The sequence below is a fragment of the Lampris incognitus genome, chromosome 8 (genome assembly GCF_029633865.1).
Source record: "Lampris incognitus isolate fLamInc1 chromosome 8, fLamInc1.hap2, whole genome shotgun sequence".
In the NCBI taxonomy this organism is placed as follows: Eukaryota; Metazoa; Chordata; class Actinopteri; order Lampriformes; family Lampridae; genus Lampris; species Lampris incognitus.
Genome location: NC_079218.1, coordinates 20,268,314 through 20,290,847, shown reverse-complemented (window position 1 = coordinate 20,290,847; position 22,534 = coordinate 20,268,314). Strand labels below are relative to the sequence as shown.

Below are 22,534 nucleotides of genomic sequence, written 5' to 3'. Positions count from 1 at the left end.
ATCAGAATACTGATTGTGATGTCTGCCGATACCGATACCAGCATCAGAATCGGATCAGAACTGGAAAAAAAGGGGGATAAGTGCATCTCTAGTAATAGGGCGCTATAAGCTCTAATAACACAATTATTTTAACATCAGCAGACAGTTTTAAAAATTAATAACCATCTTATTAGTACAGCTTGGATGTTGTATCTAGTGTCTTCTTCATTAAACTCCACTAAAAGTGGGCGCCCAGGTGGCGTTGTGGTCTATTTCATTGCCTACCAACATGGGGATCTCTGGTTCGAATCCCCGTCTTACCTCCGGCTTGGGCGGGCATCCCTACAGACACAATTGGCCGTGTCTGCGGTTGTGAAGCTGGATGTGGGTATGTGTCCTGGTTGCTGCACTAGCACCTCCTCTGGTCCATCGAGGCGCTTGTTCAGCAATGAGGGGGAACTGGGGGGAAAAGCGTGATCCTCCCATGCGCTATGTCCCTCTGGCAAAACTCCTCACTGTCAGGTGAAAAGAAGCACCTGACGACTCCACATGTATTGGAGGAGATATGTGGTAGTCTGCAGCCCTCTCCCTGCCTTGGTAGAGGGGGTGGAGCAGCGACCGAGATGGCTCGGAAGAATGGGATAATTGGCCAAATACAATTAAGGACAAAAAGGGGGAAAAAAAACTTCACTAAAAGTAAACTCTTCCTAATCGTACGTACCAGACCACACACTGTCTACCAAAATGTTAAAAGTACAATCTGGGGCATCAGGGTAGTGTAGTGGTCTATTCCATTGCCTTCCAACATGGGGATTGGTGGTTCGAATCCCCATGTTACCTCCGGCTTGGTCAGGGATCCCTACAGACACAATTTTGGGAATGTGTCTTGGTCACTGCACTAGCGCCTCCTCTGGTCGGTCATGGCGCCTGTTCGGGGGGAGGAGGAACTGGGGGGAATAGCGTGATCCTCCCATGTGCTACGTTCCCCTGGCGAAACTCCTCACTGTTTGGTGAAAAGAAGCGGCTGGCGACTCCACATGTATCGGAGGAGACATGTGGTAGTCTGCAACCCTCCCCGGATTGGCAGAGGGGGTTGAGAAGCGACCCGGACGGCTCGGAAGAGTGGGGTAATTGGCCGGGTACAATTGGTGAGAAAAAGGGGGGAAAATCCAAAAAAAAGAAGAAAATAGAGAACAGCCTGCAGTTGATGCACACTGCAGATATCTGCCGCACTTCTGCTGTTGTTTTGGTCAGACTTCATAAATGTTTGCTTTATTACATGCGAATGAGAAAATCACTTCCTTTTAAGGTTTTCAGTTGTCTCCATTTCTCACTCAAATTCACAATTTTGACCTGATAGCGAGATATGTCATGTTTCTTATTGTCAGTAAAGTGCTCGTGTTGTTGCAGTACTCCACAAACCTGTGGTGGCGCGTGCCATTACAGATTGCACCTTTAACCTCAAAGCTGGAATCCTTAAGATTTTCCATAATTCTATCCATTTGAAATGCGATGATGATGTGGCGATTCTGTTGGACACTTAATCAATATTACTGTAGAATGGCATTCTAATATAGCTCAAGGTAGAAGCCAGAGAGAAATAGCCTGTTGCATGTGATTTCTCAGACTGCAAACAAGATGTAGCTGCCATTGAGGCTTGTGTGCCGTCAACTTAACAGTAAAGAGTCCGAACCCTTTTTAAAATGTAATCCTTGGACTGGAGCTAACTTATCAAACTACATCACCACATTTATACTAATCATCTGTTTGACCAAACCAAAGCATCTGTCAAATAAGAAAATGTAAATGAATTTAAAATGTAACAATTGTTGCCAACAAAATATGAGTTTGTTTGATATGTTGTGTGTTCATAGGAGACCACAAATTATCCTTCATGTCTGTGGTGAGGTTCATCAAGTTGTTGTTTAATTATGAGCGCTGGGACATCTTTACTGCCCTGACCCAACACATGCTCCAGATGTTGACCGTGAGTGAGACATGTACACACACATACAGAAAGCATATAATAGTCATCATTTAGTCAAGGTGGATCCAAGTCCAATATCGATACATATATATGTGTGCGTGTATGTGAGATTTCTGTTTCTTTATGTGTCTGTTTGTGTTAGGGTGTAGAAGGTGAGTCATTCAGGAAAGCAGAGTTGGAGCTTGCTTTGCTGGACAGCTTTGTCAGTCTGCAGTCTTCCCAGAAGATCGGCCATAGAGTTGACAGCATGGTGAATGGTAGGACCAGAGAATTAGTCCCACAATGATACCAAAAAATCTTGGATGCCTGAAATGATATTTCAAGACTAGCAATAAAATTAGTAAATTCACCCTTCGCTAAGGCCCATCCCCCTTAGTTACTGTTGCTAAGTCCATCAAGCTTTAACATTATTTTACAGTTAATAAAAGTAATTACTTACCTTGGAGCAGACAAAGCTGTGCTTGTTGATCTTTGAGGGGTTCAACTGGATTTGAGGACATCCACATAGCTTTATCCACAGCCTACACTTTTCAGGGTTTGATTTTGGTTTTGGAAAGGGAAAAAAAAATGTACATCTCCTTCCAACCTCTCCGGGTACAGAGTGTCACTGTTACAAGTGCGCCAGGCACAACGTTTAACCATAACTACCTAAAAGTCCACAAAACCAGCTCGAAAATGAAGAAAATCTGAAACTTTTGCATTGGAGTCAACAGAGCGCCACCATGAAAGTGTCGGACCTCTGTCGGAGCCTGTCCTATGCTGCGCTGTGACTGGTCAGTCTGCGTTTCAGGGGGGTGGCTTAGCAAAGGGTCAATTGCTCCATAAGCTGCTTCCAAACATACATAACCATAACATAGCCATAACCACCAGCCACATTCCATAACCACCAGCAGTACCAGAGAATGCACCGCTGGTGGTTTTACATATTCACACATACAGCCTGTCTCTGTAAGATTTCCAGACACTGTCTCATTACACTCCGCTCGTGTAGGATGTCTTTTACTTTTTCAAAGACTATGACATTTCAGATTGTATCACATGTTGTGCAGACTGAAAGAAGCTCTCTTATTTCTGGGTTGGTTCATATTCCAGACATTTATAAGTACACTCTTACTTTTGCTTGTTTACAAACAAATCTTGCACCTCAGACAAATGCTTGCTGTGAACAAGTTGCACATAGGTGGCACTAGGGCATCAGGTATGTAGAAGCTAAATTTCCTAGGATTTTCATAAGAAACAATTAGCCTAACCCAACAGCTACACTGGCATTTACAAATAAGAAAGTCCTCATCTTGCTAAAATACGACTCAGTGAACCTTATTCACTGTGAGCATTTGACTCAAAATTACAATCAAATTTCCTATTAGGCCTATACGTTATTATTGCTGGTGTCATCAAACTGAAATGGTGGAGCAGAATAATTCCTTTCATTCTTCACACAGATTAATATTCATTTATCGTGAGGTCAGTTTGCCTTTTACCAGTCAGATGTTTGTTTTGTTATTGTTTAAGAGGATAAAAGTCATACATCTCAAAATGAAAAGGGTGTTTGCATGTGCCTAAAAGATAATAATAATAATGATAATAAACTTTATTCATCTGGCACTTTTCTAAACAAGGGTTACAAGGTGCTTCACAGAACAGGATAAAATTGTTAAAAATTACTCGCATACAAAAAAAAATCATTGCAAGAGAATAAAATAAAAAACACTAACAAATGAAACCATAAAATAAGATTACAAAAATAAGTAATTTACAGTTTCATTTAGCCGCCGTTTTTATCCAAAGCAACGTACATCTGAGAGTTAATACAACACAAGCAAGGATCTAGTCAAGAGGTGACAACACAAAGTGCCAAAAAAAAACCTAGGTAAGAGTAAACTAAGTAAGAGTAAAAATAAAAACACTTTGAGTAAATAAAAACAAATATCAAACATTTGTAAAAGCTTTCATAAAAAGAAAAGTCTTAAGCCGAGATTTAAAAGAAGCGAGAGACTTTGTTTGTTTAGTTAAAAACGAAGGGAATTCCCTAGTGTGGGGGAAAGGTAAGAGCATAATAAACTAAGCCTAGCCCTTGATGTATACCCAAGTCTTTTAGTGATGTAAGAGGATGTTGTGATCGACTATGTCAAAGGCAACACTTGAGTCTAAAAGAACTAAAATCGAGCAGTCACCTCTGTCTGCAGTCAGCAGTAGGTCATTAGTAACCTTAACTAGAGCTGTCTCAGTACTATGAAGTGCTCTAAAACCAGACTGGAAACTTAAAAACAGTATTAGTATTCATAAAAGAAATCAATTGAGAAGAAATTACTCTCTCCAAAACCTTAGATAAAAAAGACAATTTGGAGATTGGTCTGTAGTTACATAAGGACGGGGGATCTAAATTGGGTTTCTTCAGCAATAGATGAACAATAGCATGCTTAAAACTGTCTGGAAAAGAACCAGAGACCAGAGAATTATTAAGAATTTGCAGAATAACTGGGGTGATAGTTAAAAATACCTCCTTGAGCAGCTTAGTTGGAATTATGTCCAAGATACAGGGGGAGGAGTTGGAGAATATATGCTCTAACACTGAAATTGTGATTGGTTGAAGCTGTGTAAAAGAGGCAGAATTAACATGGGGAATGGAAAGAATGCAAGGGCCAGGCTGGATTTGGGACCTGATATTCTCCACCTTATTTACAAAATGAGTGAGAGATTTTTCAGACAGCTCAACATCAGGTTCAAAAAAAGAAGTGGAGGGATCATTAATAACAGAATCAATTACCCTAAAGAGAACTTCAGGATTATGTTTATTTCTAGATATCAGTTCAGAGAAGTACACTGATCTTGCATCTTTAACTACTTTCTGGTAAATTAACATCTGTTTTTTAAGGGCTAATTCAGACTTGTTGACCTTCCATTGTCATTCTGATTTTCTACGGAGTCTTCTAAGGGCATGAGTGTCATTTTTCAGCCAGGGAAGGTTATTTGATTTTTGTTTACTAGTTTTAAATGGTGCAAATAAATGTGCTAATTCAGACTTTTTAACCTTCTATTGTCGTTCTGATTTTTTACAGAGTCTGTCTATCTATCTATCTATCTATCTATCTATCTATCTATCTATCTATCTATCTATCTATCTATCTATCTATCTATCTATCTATCTATCTATCTATCTATCTATCTATCTATCTATCTATCTATCTATCTATCTATCTATCTATCTATCTATCTATCTATCTATCTATCTATCTATCTAGCTAGCTAATCGTCCTAGATAACAATCCTCCTAGATTAGCATCTGAAATCACATCATTCTTGACTGATTTCTACACATTTATGGTCGGTCACCCATGTGTTGCATTGTCAAGTCTTTGTTTCCAACAGAAAAGGAAAAGTCTGGAATGCTACTGACTGATGAGTTCATTGGCCTGCTAGACACCCTTCACAAATCTGTTTGTGGCTCTGCTCCGGTCAGTCTATGTACATGTGTTATTTTACGTACATTTGTCTATGATTATCCATTTTTCAGCTACCTGTAATTAGAAAATGAATTCAGATAAGGAAAGTAAACACTAAGCAAAAATCAGCAGGAACAGAAATCAAAATAATCCAAAAAACTAAATAAACAAGAACAAAATCCACAGACTTCCTGGCTCAGTGTGATTACACGGAGATCCTTCGAACTTTACGATGCAGCTGCTTTGTATTGTTTGTACCCTTTTGATTTAATTATAGTGGTGAAAAGGGGCTTCGAGAAAATCTACTGAGACTACTATACTAAGTTTAGAAAATCATGGTGAAACTCTCTTATAGAACGACCACATTTCTGAAAAATGTTGACCTGTATATCCAACTACAGTTAGATATTAGATTAGTAGGTTACTGAGTTAGTTGTCAATTGGGGGGGGGGGGGACACCCGACACACTCATCTGCACAAGTTTGTACAAGTTTTAGTCTATGTCTACATTTTGTAATGAATGGCTTTTTCCTTTTTGCTTCTTAATTTGAAGTTCCTGCTGCCATCGCCTGGGATGGATTATCCATATATGGCATCGGGCGAGTGCCCGGGGGCACCAGCCATTTGTTGTGTTGGTGGGGGGCACCAAATGATTAGGATAACGGCTAGACTTTTAAAATATTTAAATTATGTTTTAAAATATTTTCATATTTTCTACAGCGGCTGCTTTCCCCTGTGCGTCTTTCAGCATCACAGAGGCATGGAGGGTGGCGAGGAGAGAGCGAGAGAGAGAGAGAGAGAGAGAGAGAGAGAGAGAGAGAGAGAGAGAGAGAGAGAGAGAGAGAGAGAGAGAGAGAGAGAGAGAGAGAGAGAGAGAGAGAGAGAGAGAGAGAGAGAGAGAGAGAGAGAGAGAGAGAGAGAGAGAGAGAGAGAGAGAGAGAGACTGTTTATTTCAGTAACTAGTGCAGTGCCTGTTTGGGTATAATCCCCCCTCCGACCACAATGTGGGTTGCAATGACAGCATGGTGCTGTTCGTCCGGTTGCAATGGGACAGACAGAGACAGATTCCTTTCATTTTAGTTAGATAATAACACTGGGGTCCTACCAATCACCCCAAAGTACAATGTATTGCAATGTGTAGGTTATTAGAGATTATAGTTGTTTTGTTGTTCTGTTGTTTTCAGAATCAAAAATTAAAGGAATGAAAACATAATAGCGATTCGATTTTCATTTCAAAATCCACAAATGAAAAGGCATTTTCTGTTTTCCTCATCAGTAACGGCAGATACAACATATATTAAGGACTTGATTTTCCTTCTAGCCATTCCACACAGGAGGTGGATAAGTAAAATAGTCTTTGAACATATTTTCTATCAGCAATAAAGTGGGGTCCTACTAATCACCCCAAAGTAACCCAAAGTATACCCAAAAGTATAACCCAAAGCATACCCCATGGTACCCCAAAGTGTACCTTGGGGTATTTTGGGGTATTTTGGAGTATGCTTTGGGTTATACTTTTGGGTATACTTTGGGTTACTTTGGGGTGATTAGTAGGACCTGGAAATAATGATATTTACCATTACATGTTCTGTTGGGAAGTGAGTTGCAAGTTGCATTCACTGAGACACAGATGACGATGGAACTGTCCCTGCCTTAGTTTTTCTGTCCCTCATGTTTGATTCTTCTAACCAGTTTTATTATATAACATATCATACATACACACACACACACACACACACAAATATATATATATATATATATATATATATATATATATATATATATATATATATATATATCCATCCATTATCCGAACCATATATGTATGCGTGTGTGTGTGTGTGTGTGTGTGTGTGTGTGTGTGTGTGTGTGTGTGTGTATATGTAACCTGCACGACAGGGGAATAGTCAAAGTTGTCCGTGTTTCTAAATATCCGTATTTCTCTTCTCTTTCAGTCTTTCTCTCGTCAGATTCATTCTCTCTTCTCTATTGTTGACGGTTGTGTTTATGGTTTAAACTCTGTAGCTCGTGTGCCTCCTAGAGGCTACTAGTGGAACTTACTACGTCACAGGGTACATGTAATCATGTGGGTTACATATATATACACACACACACACACATATATATATATATATATATATACACACACACACACACACACACACACACACACACACACACACACATACATACATACATACATACATACATACATACATACATACATACATACATACATACATACATACATACATACATACATACATATATGTGTGTATGGTTCGGATAATGGATGGTTGGATAATGACTTGACTCATGTCATTAGCCAGGTCAGACTTTGCAAGTCAGGTCAGCCTTTGCTGCTACCATTATAACAGTAGATGGTACTATCTGCATCTGTTTCTACTGCCTTGTAGATTTGCCTCTTTAGGCAAAGCCTAGGGGAAGGTAACTCCGAATTCAAATCCAAGAAGGCACTGGCAGCAGGACATTTGATGGTGTTTGTGGCAGAAGAGCCCAATAGGATCATGAGCCCTATCGGACCAATGGCACAAATGGCATGCAGAGGAACCACTCTGTTGGTCAATGGATGACATCACTTGACACTTGACAAGTAAGCCGTCACTGTGGGGCAACCTCTTTATCTACTGAGCCCATTGCACTATGGTGTACCACTTAGGAATGGGTTCTGAGGTCCAGAGAGACTGTTTGGTGGGGGCATGACACCGACTGTCTTAACTACTGTGCAAGGCGTTATGTGAGGACAGCTCGATGGGAAAAGCACTTGCGAGGAGAGCGTTTACAAAGTCCTATGGTGGCAGAATGAACGTGATGGAAGCAGGCTTTAGGAGCTGGAAGCTACTAGTGGGACCTCTGCACATAGGCGACTCACATGTGATGGTCGCGACGCTGTTGAATCCTGGGTAACAACAGGATCGAGGCATCTGTGTGAGTGTCCGGGCAGCCCTTTTCAGGGAAAGCACTGCCCACTCTGTAAGGGGAAGCCCCTTGAAAAGGTGGGGTAAAAAAAAGCTTGTTCAGAAACTACCTGGCTGGTTTGCTGTGGCCAGCGGGTCTTCACTTCAGCGGCTGAAAATGCAAGAAAGTGAAACTGACTGTTGCTACATGGAACATTCGGACCATATTGGACAACCACACCAGACATGAGAGAAGAACTGCATTGTAGTGGGACAGATAAGCTTGTATATGGAAGGTATTGTGCATTTTATGACTAAAGCATGAAACTTTCTCCAGTGTTTCTATACACCTTGAAGTTTGTTTTCAGATGTGGAAACACTTCAGATTTGACCTCTGGAACTCGTCAGAGGTTGAACATATTTCGGGCTGTCAATTTTTTTTTCACATTTTTCGCGGGCATAAAGGCAGTATAGATCAGACAAAAACAAAGGAGAGTTCTGGAGCACACTGATCATCTTAAAATAGCTTTAATAGGTGAAGGCAGACTAACATTTCATCAGCAGTATAGGCTATATCAATTGTGTTTTATTTACCAAACATGAACAAATGGGGGAAACACCTACCACACACAAAAACAAAGACTCAAAAAAGTGGACTTCACACAATTTATGTTAAATTTGACTGAACAGTGTTGTCAGTCGTCATCTCTTGACCCACCCTATGAAGACATTATTAGTTCAGTATGGTCATGTGTGTCCTTTGTAAGCCTAACAGTCTCCTGGGCATAAGCAAAGGACAGTACACTTGAGGGCAGCCTTTTTGCACTTGCAGCGCGTAGTACACCCTTTCTTGCAGTCACAATGGATACGTTCGTAGCAGCTCAGTGAGGCTTCTGGAAGGGTGGTCCACAGTGGCTGCCATCCCATTGCTTCCTTCACCCAGCCCCAAATCAGAAGGGCTTGGCAGCTGAGGGTCAGCTACTAAAGCTTTGCACCAGACATTGGCCTGATAGGTGGCCTGCTTAATGTGTTGCTCTAGTGCAGCCTTTGTGGGTGGCATGTTCTCCAGAGCTCTGGATTTCTGAGTGAAGAGCTGTTTTCTAGCTTTATTCACCTCCGTGATTTCACTTGTCCTGTCGTACATCAGCACCACAAAGCGCTCCAACAGTGACTTGGACAGCTCACTCACATCACCTTGCATCTGCATGAGCTCACTGAAAGCCTCAGTCACTTCAGGGAAAGCCTTCCAAGTCTCCCATGCAGTTTTCTATCCTCTTCCAGCAAATGCTGAGACTGTGTCACACCCCGTGAGTGCGTGGCACAATGGGAAAGCAGCACAGGTACTTGGATCCAGCTTGTTGGCTACTTCATGAACCCCAATATATCTGAAGCTGGTGCCTCTACCAAAGCAATCCACATTTCCTCTGGCTTGATCTTCCTAAACATGGTCACGGCCAGAACAACAACGTCAGTGTCTACAGTACGAATAGTCACCTTCTTGCAACCCTTCTGAACAGCATATGACTCATGCAGAAGCAAGCATGTGTCTGCTTCCTCGTGAGAACAGGGAGTGAGATTCGTCAAGTCACACTGGGCAGGAGAGCAGAGCACCATTTTGCCATGAGTTGTGTAAACTTCTTTTCCATCATCTACTGGGATGCAAGTGACTTGCTTGGAGAGGAATCCAAACAATTCTGTTTTGTTCTCATCAACACTCAGAAAGTCTTTCCAGTGCTTTGGCACTGCAGTGGTTGGCATCACCCGCCTCCTGATTCCCTTCCCCCTCTTCTGTCGGATGGTTCCTTTCAGACTGTCTGGGATGTAGACATCCCAGATAATATCAAGACGCTTTGTTTTCTCAAGCTGGGATTTTGCATACGGCACAAAGACACTATCTGCATAGTCCTGGAAGGCCTTTGCTGTACCAGGATTCAGCATCTGGACCACAGCTGCACCATCAAGGAACACAACATCAACTACAGGAGCAGGTTGTGAGTCAGTGTCATCAGTCATTATGCAGTGCAAGAGGTCTGCTTTTGTACCAAGCTGCATTTTCCCTCCCTGAGACAAAGATGGTGCTGCTTCCTGGTTTTGGTGGCTGAAGAATTGATCCAGATTGCCATCATGTATTTGGCAAGACACATACAGCCACGAGAAGAGATTGCAATCACGCTTCAGTGCTTCAAGTTGTATCTGCTGCTTTGACTGTGTTTTCACTGGCGGGTGGCTGAAGAGAGGCATCTTGTTCTTGGGCAAGGTATCTGTGACTGGCTTTGTTCGCTGCTCCAGCCGTTCTTCCACAAAGGTCTTGTACTGTTGTGCACCCAAGGACTCCACCTTCCTCACTGTGTCTGCAACTGATGAATTCATGATATCTCTGGAGTCAAGCACCAGAAGATCCTGACTCGCTTCAAGAAATGGGTTCCCCATCTCTTCGATCACTGCTGTGAGGGACCTAACGTGCTTCATGAAGGCTTCTTGCACTTCTGGCTGCTGCTCATGGTCACGGTTTTCACTTTTTGGGGAGCTTTCATTCTCAAAATCTGTAGTCATTCTGGCAATTTCTGGTCCTGCCACCATCCAGCGATGCAGTGCCTCAGGATTCTCTGTCAGGCCAATTGCTCCACCAGATCCTTTGATTAGTGCATTGTTCTGTTCATGGCAGTGGTCAATTGCCATAGCCGAGAACTTGCAACTTGTTTTATGCACAACAAACTTCCCAGCACGGAATTCCTCCAGGATTGCTGGATGTTTATCAAAGAGGACCATCATGTCACGAACATGTACTGAGAGCCACCTGGAGTAGTGAGTGTGGTCCAGAGCAAACATCCAGGGTAGGAGCTGTGTGAGGGTTTCCACATAGAGCTGAACGTTGCCCTCCCACAATGATCTTATGTACATGAGCATCAGGACCTCAAGTGACAGGGTTTTTAACCAGTAGTCGAAATGCAGGCTTTCACTGACTCGCTGTAGACACCATTCTTCAAATATTAGAGGGACTGCTTCAGATGTGCAGTGGTGATTGTAGGCCTGGTGAAGTACCTTGTGCAGGCTAGCAGCTGTAAGTTGGTGGGCATGGCGAGTCTTGGTCACGTGCCTGGCATGGATAAAAGAATCTGCAGTGCCGGGGCTCGCAATCTCAGCCTGTACCAGAGCATTTGTCCATCCACTGTCTTCAAGCCAGTCCCCCAGGACCTGCAAGCACACACAGATGGAATTTTGTCCACATTACAATCTTACTGACCTACAATGCAAAGATTCAACTCCCTTTCATGTACCTTCATCATTTCCCTGTTATGTATGATACTTCTAAAATAGTAAACGTATACATGTTTATATTTATCTGACAATAATCACAAATTATCCTTACAGTATACTGAAATATTGGGTCCTACCTTCAAGACAGCCATTTCGATGTGGAGCCCACCGAACATGATCACAAAGTGATTCTCTCCGCGGCTGTCTGGCCACGTCCACTGGATCTCCTTGGCTAAGGCATAGAGAGGTTGATCTGCAGCAAGAACAGGCACCTGCCCAGGGTTCAGGTGATGAACTGCTGCTCTGACAATGTCCATTGAATGTCTTATCATGGCAGCAGAGTGTGCGTTGTCCAGAAATAAAGGTAACAGCGCATTAATGGCTGCAGGGGGGATTACTGTCTGCTGGATACCAGCATGGTAGGCAGACCATGATACCCAGTTTGCCTTGTTTGTTTCCTGATCCTCAAGGGCTGCCATCACTGCTCTCAGCCACTCATACTCTTCATCTCTTGTTTTTGTTGCCATCTGGAAATCAAGGGGTCTCACAGGGCCTTTAACTGGAGGGGCTGTGAATTGCTTTGTCTTTAGAGCAACTGATGGCACACTGGTGTATGCTTGTGGAAGAGGCATGATTGACCTAGTGGATGGAGTGGACTGGTTGATGACAAGCACGTCACGGTCAGAGCCTGAACATTCATGTGTAGGGTGCTGTATCAAAGAGATACCAGTGCCATGAAATGAGTCCTTTGCTGTTCCAGAGCTTGGATTGTGGTCAATATTGTCCACTGCAGCTGGTGTGAAGAGACCATTGCGCATTTTTGGTGGGCACACAACATCTTCCAGCTTGAAGCGTTGGCAGACTCCATTTGACTGGCCCTGGGCTGCCCTTGTTGTTGGACACTGTACTTTCTTTCCGTTCTTGGAAAACTATTCATAAATGATTCATAGACTGAAGAGAGGTCACTTAAATGAGTGATGAAACGTATCTGTCAATAAACGTTGTATCCAGATGAACCGATTCAACCTTCTTTGATATTCATAAATGAATAAAATAGTTCATTACACCCATGTCATTTTCCAAAGGTGTGTGGTCTAGTAGTTCACCATGTTGAATAAAACTCCTGCTGATATTATCCAAATTTCAATCCAGCCCCTTTAAGAGGCCTGCCAATCATCACAGAGACGTTGGGCTTTTGGGCAGGACAGAAATGCATAGATTAAACGCTATTGTCCAATAGATTTTGAAATATTTTTTCCCATACTAAAGAACTCACGATACACTCATTGACTGAGTGGGTCCCAAAATCATGTTTTGAATGCCTGTTTTCCAATTAAGGGTCATTATTCCTCCAATGTACTTGAATCTGCCATAGGATCCCATTAAAGCCCAGGTTCACTAGGGTTCTAAGAACTGTGCTTCCACTAGACTCATAAGTCAGTCTCTGAACGCTTCACTCAACTATAGACTGAGGACAATCTCTCAGCTTTCTTTGATAAAACTGGGTGGAAACAGAGTTTAAAAAAAACCCTGCATTGTAGAACCAATCCAACATTTTTAGGGCAGCCCTTCATATTTGGGCGGTGACAAGTAGGCCTAGGTTTGTTAGCAGCTGTTGTCGCCGCCATTGTAGCAACTATCTTGCATTTAGAAGTCCCCAGATATTGGTAAGCAATATCTCTTACCGATCTTTCCAATTGGTAAGACATATTGCTTGCAAGATCTCCAATTGTCTGGTATCACGAGACTGTTTCCACTGGCATCCATGGACAAATTCACTTAGACTACACTGTCCACCAAAAGCAGATCATGTCAGAGCGATAGTGCAGACATAGTGCAGGTGTTTTATACTTTTATTTGCTAAAATGAATTGTACCATGAGTGATGAGTAAAATGCAAGTTATTGAACATTTCATTGGCATATTTATTTTAATCAAAAGCACTTCAAGTCTCAAAGCAATTGTGTCTTGTGTCCATACATATTGTATGTTTGTATGCATGTGCCTATGTTTAACCATGTATTTTCTGTGTGTGTGTGTGTGTGTGTGTGTGTGTGTGTGTGTGTGTGTGTGTGTGTGTGTGTGTGTGTGTGTGTGTGTGTGTGTAAATCCATAGGAAGTGCAACCAGATAGGGACCTGGTGCTGGATATCATTTTGTTTTTGTGGTGTAAGATGAAAGATGTGTTTCAGAGGGTTCAGTCCCAGCACTGGGATTCCAAACATTACCTGGGGAAGCTGGAACAGTGCAACAAGGTGTGGTTTCAATACATGTGAAATTATCCAAACTTTTGGTAATTGAAGAAGAACGAGCCACCACAGCATTGTCAAGTGTGAAAATAAAATATCTAGAAATATCAAGTAACAAAATGCTGCACTTTTAAAGTAGCTTTAATATAGGTGCTACATGTACGAATGAGTGGTTGGGGGTCCGCGGTGGTGTAGCGGTCTAAGCATCGGCTTTGTGTCAATGCAGTTGCCCACTGGGGACTGGGGTTCGCCACCCGGTCTGCTCAGATCCGACTATGGCCGGACTCGATGAAGCAGCAATAATTGGCAACGCTGTCTTCGGGAGGGGGGCGGAGTCGGCTTGTGTTCGTCACATGAATGCGTCTCTGTGTGTGTCGGAAAAAGCAGTGGTTCAGCCTGGAGTCGCCTTAAGGCGTCTCCTTCGAGATTGCCGGCCAGAGAGATGCAGTTGGCAAACGCATGCAGTACGAGGGTGGGTGTTTGAATTAAAATAGGGATCGATTGGCCACTAAATTGGGAGAAAAAGGGAAACATCAGAAATAGATTTATAAAAAAAAAAAGAAAAAAGAATGAGTGGTTGTAGTGTAGAATGAGTGAATGGCATTTGCATGCTTTTAAATTAAAGATCAATATATAATAGAGATTGGGGAATTAATCAATTTCAACACATTATTTTTACTTGCATGCTACAGGAGAGAAATTATATCTTTTCCCTGTGGCTGTTTTACTATATGTTGTCAGCTGGTTGTTGTTCAGGTTCTAATCATTATCAAACGATTTCAGGCTACCAGATAAAAGACAAATAATACAAAAAAAGGATAAAATCCAAACTAACAATTATTACTTTCAACCAGGCAATATCTTAGTTCTCTTAGTATTTTTACCAGGTGAAATAATCACTATTTTTGCTGGCGGTTACAAGCTAAGTTGAACAGTTAATTTGCACCACTCTAGTTTGATATTGTTTACATACTGAGGCAAGTGGGGGGCAATTGCATACCTAGACTCAGCTTAATTGGGTCAAGACAGGTTATAACGCAGCCTCACCCCCATGAAGGCACACCTGAGCCTGGAAGAGAGCTGAATATGGCTGGGACGCATACATGTAGAGCTCTCACCCCAGAAAAAGACTTTTAATTAAATGTCTAAACTCTAGTGTTTTCAAATCATCTTTGTTTTTAATTAACAGGCTGTTACGCTCTCATCATCCATCTATGTCTGTGTCTTTATACTGGGGAACCCCAGTTGTGGCTGAGATTTGCCACAATATGTATTTGATCAAGAGAGATATTCTCAGAAAGACTTACACCCCTGCTAGATATACCTAATATAGATACACTCCTTCTTGATATTCCCAAAAGTGTACCTTTGACAGAGAATATCATACTTTAGGGTTGCTTTTGTGTCTGTTTGTTTTATGGTTATATATTTTTGTGTATGTTTTATAGTGGGTGTGGTGCCTTTCTGCCCTGTGTGAGGTAGCCTTTGCCTTTGACCTGGTGACTATTGACTACATAGTGATGGCTGAGATGACCCTCAGACTGGTCATGCTGCTAGAGATGGTTGCTGACACCAAAAAAGACACCAACACTAAAACACACAACACTGGTGAGAATCATGCCTGTACACTCATGTTTTTGTATTTTTTTTTTAATCAAGGCAAAGGTTTTGCCAAGCATCCAAACTTTTTCAGCACTGCCCTGCTTCACATTTATGTGGTTATACTCATTCACACCTGAACAGTGCCCAATACAATCAAAGTTGTTGTTTGTATCTGAGCAGCCCCATAAGTTTGGTTTAGGAAGGATACTTCCTTGCTAAACCAAACTTATACCCATGGTAGCAGTGTGTCATGCTTGTGTTAATGGCATTAAAAATAAGGAATACATTACAATGTCAACATATTAAAAAGTGGTGTTGAATATAACATTTTTAATAAGCCAACTATTTAGCTTATTCAAACCATTAGCTTTTGTCCATACTTAAGATAGTATCAATCATTTAGTATTTAAGAGACATGAGCCACATTATCAGTGTTGACAGACTGAATCCCAGGAATGACTGAATAATCCTGGTTTTAGTTGTAGCTAACAACCACGGGGTTAGATAGAAAGAAAGAAAGAAAGAAAGAAAGAAAGAAAGAAAGAAAGAAAGAAAGAAAGAAAGAAAGAAAGAAAGAAAGAAAAAGAAAGACACTTTATTTGTCATTGTAAGTAAGCATACAACGAAATTCAACTTCTGAATTTAGCCCATCCTATGGTATAGGAGAAGTGGTCAGCTGCAGTGCCCGGGGACCAACTCCAGTTCTTTTTTCCATTGCCTTGGTCAGGGGTACAGACAGGAGTATTAACCCTAACATACATGTTTTTGATGTTGCATGTATCATGATTTCAAATGTGGCCCTTGAGCAAAGCACTTCACCCCAACTGCCTCAGTTGGTACTGCTGTGTGGCTGACACTGTGCTGCTCCCAGTCTGAGCAACATCGTCAGTGAGATGACAAATTTCCTATGTAAAAATTGGACCAATAAAGTATAACTATACTTATCAATTGATAACTTTTTGTATTTTGTGATTGATCTGTAGTATTTAAAAGTAGTACAATAGTAGATTGGTGTAATGTACGTAAAAGGCTATATAACAATGCTACATTGTTCATAAAATACCAATGTAGACAAACTTTGTTGTGAAACCATACCCACAACAGTGATGGTTGTTCCCATGTCTTCCATCCAGCAGACAGTGAAGAGGATGGTGGTCAGCCAAGACCTTCCTCTCTTCCCAAGGTAACAAAAGCATTGGTAGGCATGTGAAGACTACTGTAGTCTACAAATACATTTACATTTACTCATTAAGCAGATGTTTTTATCTATATCGACTTAAAAAAGAGTAATCTGTGGAGATCCTTTTGTATCTTTATTGTGTAATCATGTAAAAGATTTGGGAGCAAACCTTTTGGTGCTGCAATCAACAAATCTTTCATTGAAAGCAGAAAATAATAATTAATTGAAAACAAAAAAAATTGTTGCAAATATTAAACATTTATGTAGTATTTTCCATATTGCTTACAATTTCACTGTCTTTGCTCCTGTCCCCAGACTCTTTGATCTTGGTACAGTGTTTTCTTTTGTGGGCATAAGTTTTTGGCTGTGAATCAAAATCTTTTTGGGATCAAATCAATCAATCAATCCATCAATCAATCAATCAATCAATCAATCAAAATGTTTTGGTCGTGTGTTGGCTGGGATCTGTGAGGAGGCATAGGTTATGTATTTCGATTGGTAAACTGTACTTTGGAGTGACAGTGTCTTCTTTTGCGAGATTTGGGCAAGACTTCTGCCCAGATTCAGGAAGAAGCAAGATGGCAAACTCGGCAGCTATTTCCATCATCAGCTCTGGAAAAATATGCCAACCTCACAGCGCAGAAATAAATGGAAATGAGTTTTAAGATTGCCTCTACCGGCAGAGACTTATTTTCAAGTAACATATTTGGAATGTCTATGGTTTCAGCAAGGTTTTGACATATTTAACTAAGAGTATCATTGTGTACATCTTTTAAAAAAGAGATTTTCAACATTTTTTTGGTGAGCATTGATGACTTGTTTTGTGTTTGACTTGGCCCATACGTGACCTCAGCTCTTGGTAACCCTCTGTTACTCATATTTGGCCACATAAGCTTGCATCATCTAGGAATATACCGAAAGGGTTTTCTTTTTTTTACCTTTTTTTTTTCAATCAGCTATAGCATCTATGAAGGTGTGCTCATGATTCCAAGATCTCTGCAGCCCCACTGTAGGGGTAAAATGTTTAGCTGGGGTGAAACAATTGTTTAAATCCAATATTTTGACAGCCTGTGCTGTGAAGAAGTGCAGCAGACAGCCATCTTCAAACTCAAAATTAACAGCACATGATGTTAAAAAATTACAGCAACATTTGTGGTTTTGACTCAGCACTGTCAGTACTGGTATTTTGTAAATATTAAGTAAAAGCAACTGTGTTTCAGCAGTGCTCCAGCAGTTATATTTGATGATGAGGTTTAATGAAGAAATGCACACAAAAATGCATCTAATGTGCTTCTCACTAATAAGTGACATTGACACTAATCAACATGAGTTTTTCTTACTGATCAGCCTTGTAATTATTCTTTTAGTAGTACAAAATTATAACCGAGTATCATGATGCAACACAATGGCAAAGGACTAAAAATTGCACAATAAAGAAGGCAAAAAGACCCCTCTAACCCTGGAAGATGTTAATACCAGTGATCTTCAGTATAAAACAGTAGCAACGCCGGTGTAAAGATCGTAGCTAGATACTTTAGAAGGTATAAAGTACAATCGTGATAAGGATACCCATTGGGATCAGGGAAAATCCTTCTTTGGAAAGAGGGATTATCCTGTTCTGCATCCTTCTCTTGCATATATTTTTTAAAAAAAATAAATAAATTATAGACTAAGGAATGTTGCAAATTTTATGTTGCACAAGACAGAGCAGAAAAGTCTAAAGAGGATAATTGGGCCTCTATTTTCATGGAACCAGGCACAGGCAAAAGTGCAGGGACACATGGGTATGCCAAATATATTTTTAGTAATTTGATGGCCAGTGCAGTCCTGGCACGGTGTGGTGCAGTTGATAAAGAGGTTGGATTAGGATGCATACAGTAGTAGTAGTAGTATTAGTAGTAATAATAATAATTAATAATCATAATAACACATGTTATTTGTGGGCATCTTTCAGAGCACTCAAGGACACCTTACAGAACACAGTAAAAAACAAGCAGCACTGTATCAGGCAGCATAAAATCAAAACAAAGCAGGGTAGATAATAAAAAATTAATACAACAGATAAATATAAAATCATCATCTGCACAAAACTCAGTGATTCGCGTCTCAGACTGAATATGCCAGTTTGAGAAGGTACGTTTTGAGATGGGATTTGAAGGTTGAAAGAGAGTCAATGTTGCGAGTTTCTTGTGGGAGAGAGTTCCATAGGCAGGGGGTAGAACGACTGAACGCTCTAGTCCCCATGGTAGTCAAGCAGGCCGATGGTGTAGTGAGTTGGAGAGCAGAAGAGGATCTGAGAGTGCAGGAAGGCATGTGGATATGAAGGAGTTCGGAAAAATACGATAATACGGGGAAGTTTATTAGAGTCGCCCTGCATTAATTAACTTGGATGAATGAAACTGTAAATTCTTTACCAATACCTTTGCTGTCTTCCAAATATATACTCCATTCCTATAGATTACATTAAAAAAAATATTAATTTGAAGCAGTATGCATGAAGATCATCAGTGAACAGCCAGGTTTACATAACTCACAGACTGACTTCAGTATTCTCACATAGTGCACAAGCCTACAGAGATTTACAGTGGACACAGTAGTTAAGTCTATAGTCTGACACATGAGCGGATTTTCACGTACTGATCCACTCACTCAGTTAAAAAACAAACAAACAAACAAACACAACTCTTTTTCTGTTTCAGTCATTGTTTTGAAAGTAGAAATGACTCATTTGCGCCTCCACTGGCTCTGTGCCAGTATGAAAATAGAGCCCATCGTTTTTGGTTATGTACATGTATCGTTAACAGTATATGCTTCTATTTGCTTTTTCAGTCATATACGTATGTAGTACAATGTGACATTCAATAATTCCAATAATTGTGTTTGTTTCTGGTGGGGGTTGTTTGTGTATGTATGTCTGTGTGTGTGTGTGTGTGTGTGTGTGTGTGTGTGGGTACTTGGGTACTTGTAGAGGTCCAATACAGAGCTCTTGCAGAAGCTGCGTGAGGTCGTGGAGAGAGGTATTGAGGTTCTGGCAAGAGGCGTGGATACCCTACTTCCCCGGATTGGCTCTGCTATCACTGAATCCACCTTCCTGCAGGTGTCATACTAGGATGGATGAACTTGGGTTGTCTGAACATTTCCAAATTGTTTCATCTTTGCACTATTGTCCAATGAGCCAGAGCACATCCTGAGAAGAATTTAAGAATTCGGCTGTAACACTGCTAGTTTCTGAGTTTTTCTAAGGCATGATGAAGTTCATAGTTGGCTCAGTAAGAAGCAAATCAAGGGTCTCATTTACTAAACCAGCCTCATATCGTCATTCTCATGCTGTTCAGCTGCTAATATGATACATATAAATCCCTTTCATGGTTTCTGTTTACTGTTGTTTTACTTCAGTAAAAAATTATGAAATGGTTATTAGCATAGCACTACAATCTAATGATCATATAATCATATAATATAGTAATATTACAGCAGTATCATAAACATACAAAACTAATACATGATGTGTATTCAATACTTGTTTTTTTTTTCAAGGGAAGGATTATAGTAAAGAATTATAGAAAAATGATAACATTGATCAAATGTCCTAGAAACAGTGTTTAGGCCATGGAAAATTGTAATGTTAGATAAATGAAATTTTGTTTTTACCTGCTGAGATGTCATATATTTAGCACGATTTTCAGTTGAGGTTGCGCATCAGTGCTTGAAGTTTGGGTGGTATGCTCACTGACCAGCTAAAAGTTACACAGTCCATTGACAGACTGTTGAAGTGTCCACTAATAGTTAATACTGAATAATATGACCTTCTTTGAGCAATGGATGTCATGTATATCCAAGTAAAACTCATGGAAAATGTACTTGAAAAGTCCTAGAGAATTATTTCCTAAAGACTGGGAACCTGATCCAAAACCCTGTTCTTGTCTTGATAGAAATTTAAGCCCATTCCCCCTTCTGCTGTTTCATCAACTACAATATCATCTGAAGTGGGTGACGCACAAAATGGAAAAGAAGTGGACCAGAATGAGGAGGAAGAGCAGAAGATCAAGGTAGCAGCAGAGGTTAAAAACCCCAGTCCCTCCCTGTCTAGCTCTCTGCCCCTGGCAGTCACAGATGTTCAATTGGAGCTGATCAATATCTACCACCGGGCCTCACTTAAATTACTGCAACTAAACCCAGGTCAGTCACCTTACAGCACTACAAAAATGAATCAGCTTTTGTGATTTTTAACTTTTGAGCCTTGGCTTTAGCTTGAATTGGCTTTAATGTATGAATTATCACACTTGCAGGACTGCTTGTTCAAAAGAAAGTATCCTAAATTGAGGGCAGGTGGAGTTGCCTCATCCCAAACTTGATGAATAGGAGACAAATTGCTCCAGGAATTTTGTTGAAATCCCTGCCACTATCTCATGCCATTTTAACTCATTATATTAACTTACCTGCCTTAACAATAATGACTCTACTAGCACTTCTCAGAATGCATATAGAGCTATAATTAGGACTGTTTGTCCTGAAACTTGATTGGTTGTGTCTAGTTTTGACAGAGTCTGAATTGCTGGATCGAATCAAGAAGAACAAGGCATCCAAAGCTCTCTTTCTGACCCAAAAAGCCTTGCTGATGCACAACAACAGTGAGCCAAACAGCATCTCCAGTACCAAGAGATTACTGGAGGTAAAATATTGTAATGTTGAACATAAACAAACTGCATCTCAGTCTACTCAATGTATCCCATTCAACAGTTTCAGAAAAAGAAAAGTGTCATGCCAAATTTGGTGTGACTCTGATGCTGTCTCAATAGTTGATGGGGAATTAAGATAATACCTAACGATAGCCAGAGCGAGAACAAAACTATTGTAGGCAAAATAACCCTTTCCTTTGGGGGGGTTCTAGGATTTTTCTTAAAATGTGTTGAACTGAGAGAAAAGACTATCTTAGAAACAAGTCACACAACTGCAGAAATAAAGCTTTTGTAAATATATCTGTTGTCACTACTGACATGAAAAGTGCAAAATGGGAACAGGAAGTGTGTAGACTACAAGAAAACATGTTTCAAGTGACCCATAAGTCTTGGGGACAACCCTGAGATCTTCCAGGTAAGCACCCCCCCCCAACATACACACCCACCACAATGTGCAAATGACTATTTCACCTTTGTTTCAAAGTTATTAATGGAGTGAAAGGGGTGCAAGCACTTGTCCTGCAGCCATAATGAGGCCGCAGCTCTGTTATAGTTTGCGTTACCATCAGCATTGAAACTGATATTAGGATTTTGAAGTCCCACAGAAAACCTACAAGCCATCAAGTTGCTTCTGCAATATGCTGGTGGATCAGATTTCAGTCAATGCCAGTTTGACCTCCACTGACCATGGCACAGATTCAGATATTTTTGTTTTGTTTTGTTTTCTATATCAACACAGTACCAGATGGGGCATCACTTGATGTGATTTGAATGTGAAAACAGTTATTGAATATTGACGTCATTAGGCCCTTCTGTTGGCATGATCCGACCTCATTGAGCACAGTTATCAAGCGAAGCCGACAATCCAGAAATGAGCATGGTTTGGAACCTTTCCATGCCAAATTGTGGAATGCCATTGAAATGTTTGCTTTCCATGCTTAGAGCCATTCTGCCTTGCTATGGAAAAGGTGTCTGACTAATTCCTTTGTATGTCCTTGTGCTTTCACCAGGAGGCCATGGCCCTTATAGAGAAAGCTTGGGTCGAGGAAAGGAGGCTGTATTGCTCCACCGCTCATCCAAATGAAACCCCTCCAGCTAAAACCAAATACTGGAGAAAGGAGGAAAAAGATAAACCTCCACCTCCACCCGTCCTTCTTTTCCGCAATAACCGTTCTTTAACCTTTGCCCCAGCATCTTACCAGTTGGAGGGGCAGGTGAGATTTGCTGAAAATCTTGGTTTG

General features: G+C 40.8%; 1 protein-coding gene across 1 annotated transcript in view; it reads left to right on the top strand.

Moving 5' to 3' along the window:
* Positions 1-22,534, top strand: part of cfap54 (cilia and flagella associated protein 54) — a 93,363-nt gene that overhangs the window by 14,818 nt on the left and 56,011 nt on the right. The window contains exons 11-18 of the mRNA XM_056284230.1: positions 1,854-1,966; positions 2,109-2,223; positions 5,336-5,421; positions 13,701-13,838; positions 15,281-15,440; positions 20,602-20,793; positions 21,150-21,286; positions 22,304-22,507. Coding sequence (XP_056140205.1) covers positions 1,854-1,966; positions 2,109-2,223; positions 5,336-5,421; positions 13,701-13,838; positions 15,281-15,440; positions 20,602-20,793; positions 21,150-21,286; positions 22,304-22,507 — 1,145 coding nt within the window. The remainder of the gene's footprint in view (positions 1-1,853; positions 1,967-2,108; positions 2,224-5,335; positions 5,422-13,700; positions 13,839-15,280; positions 15,441-20,601; positions 20,794-21,149; positions 21,287-22,303; positions 22,508-22,534) is intronic.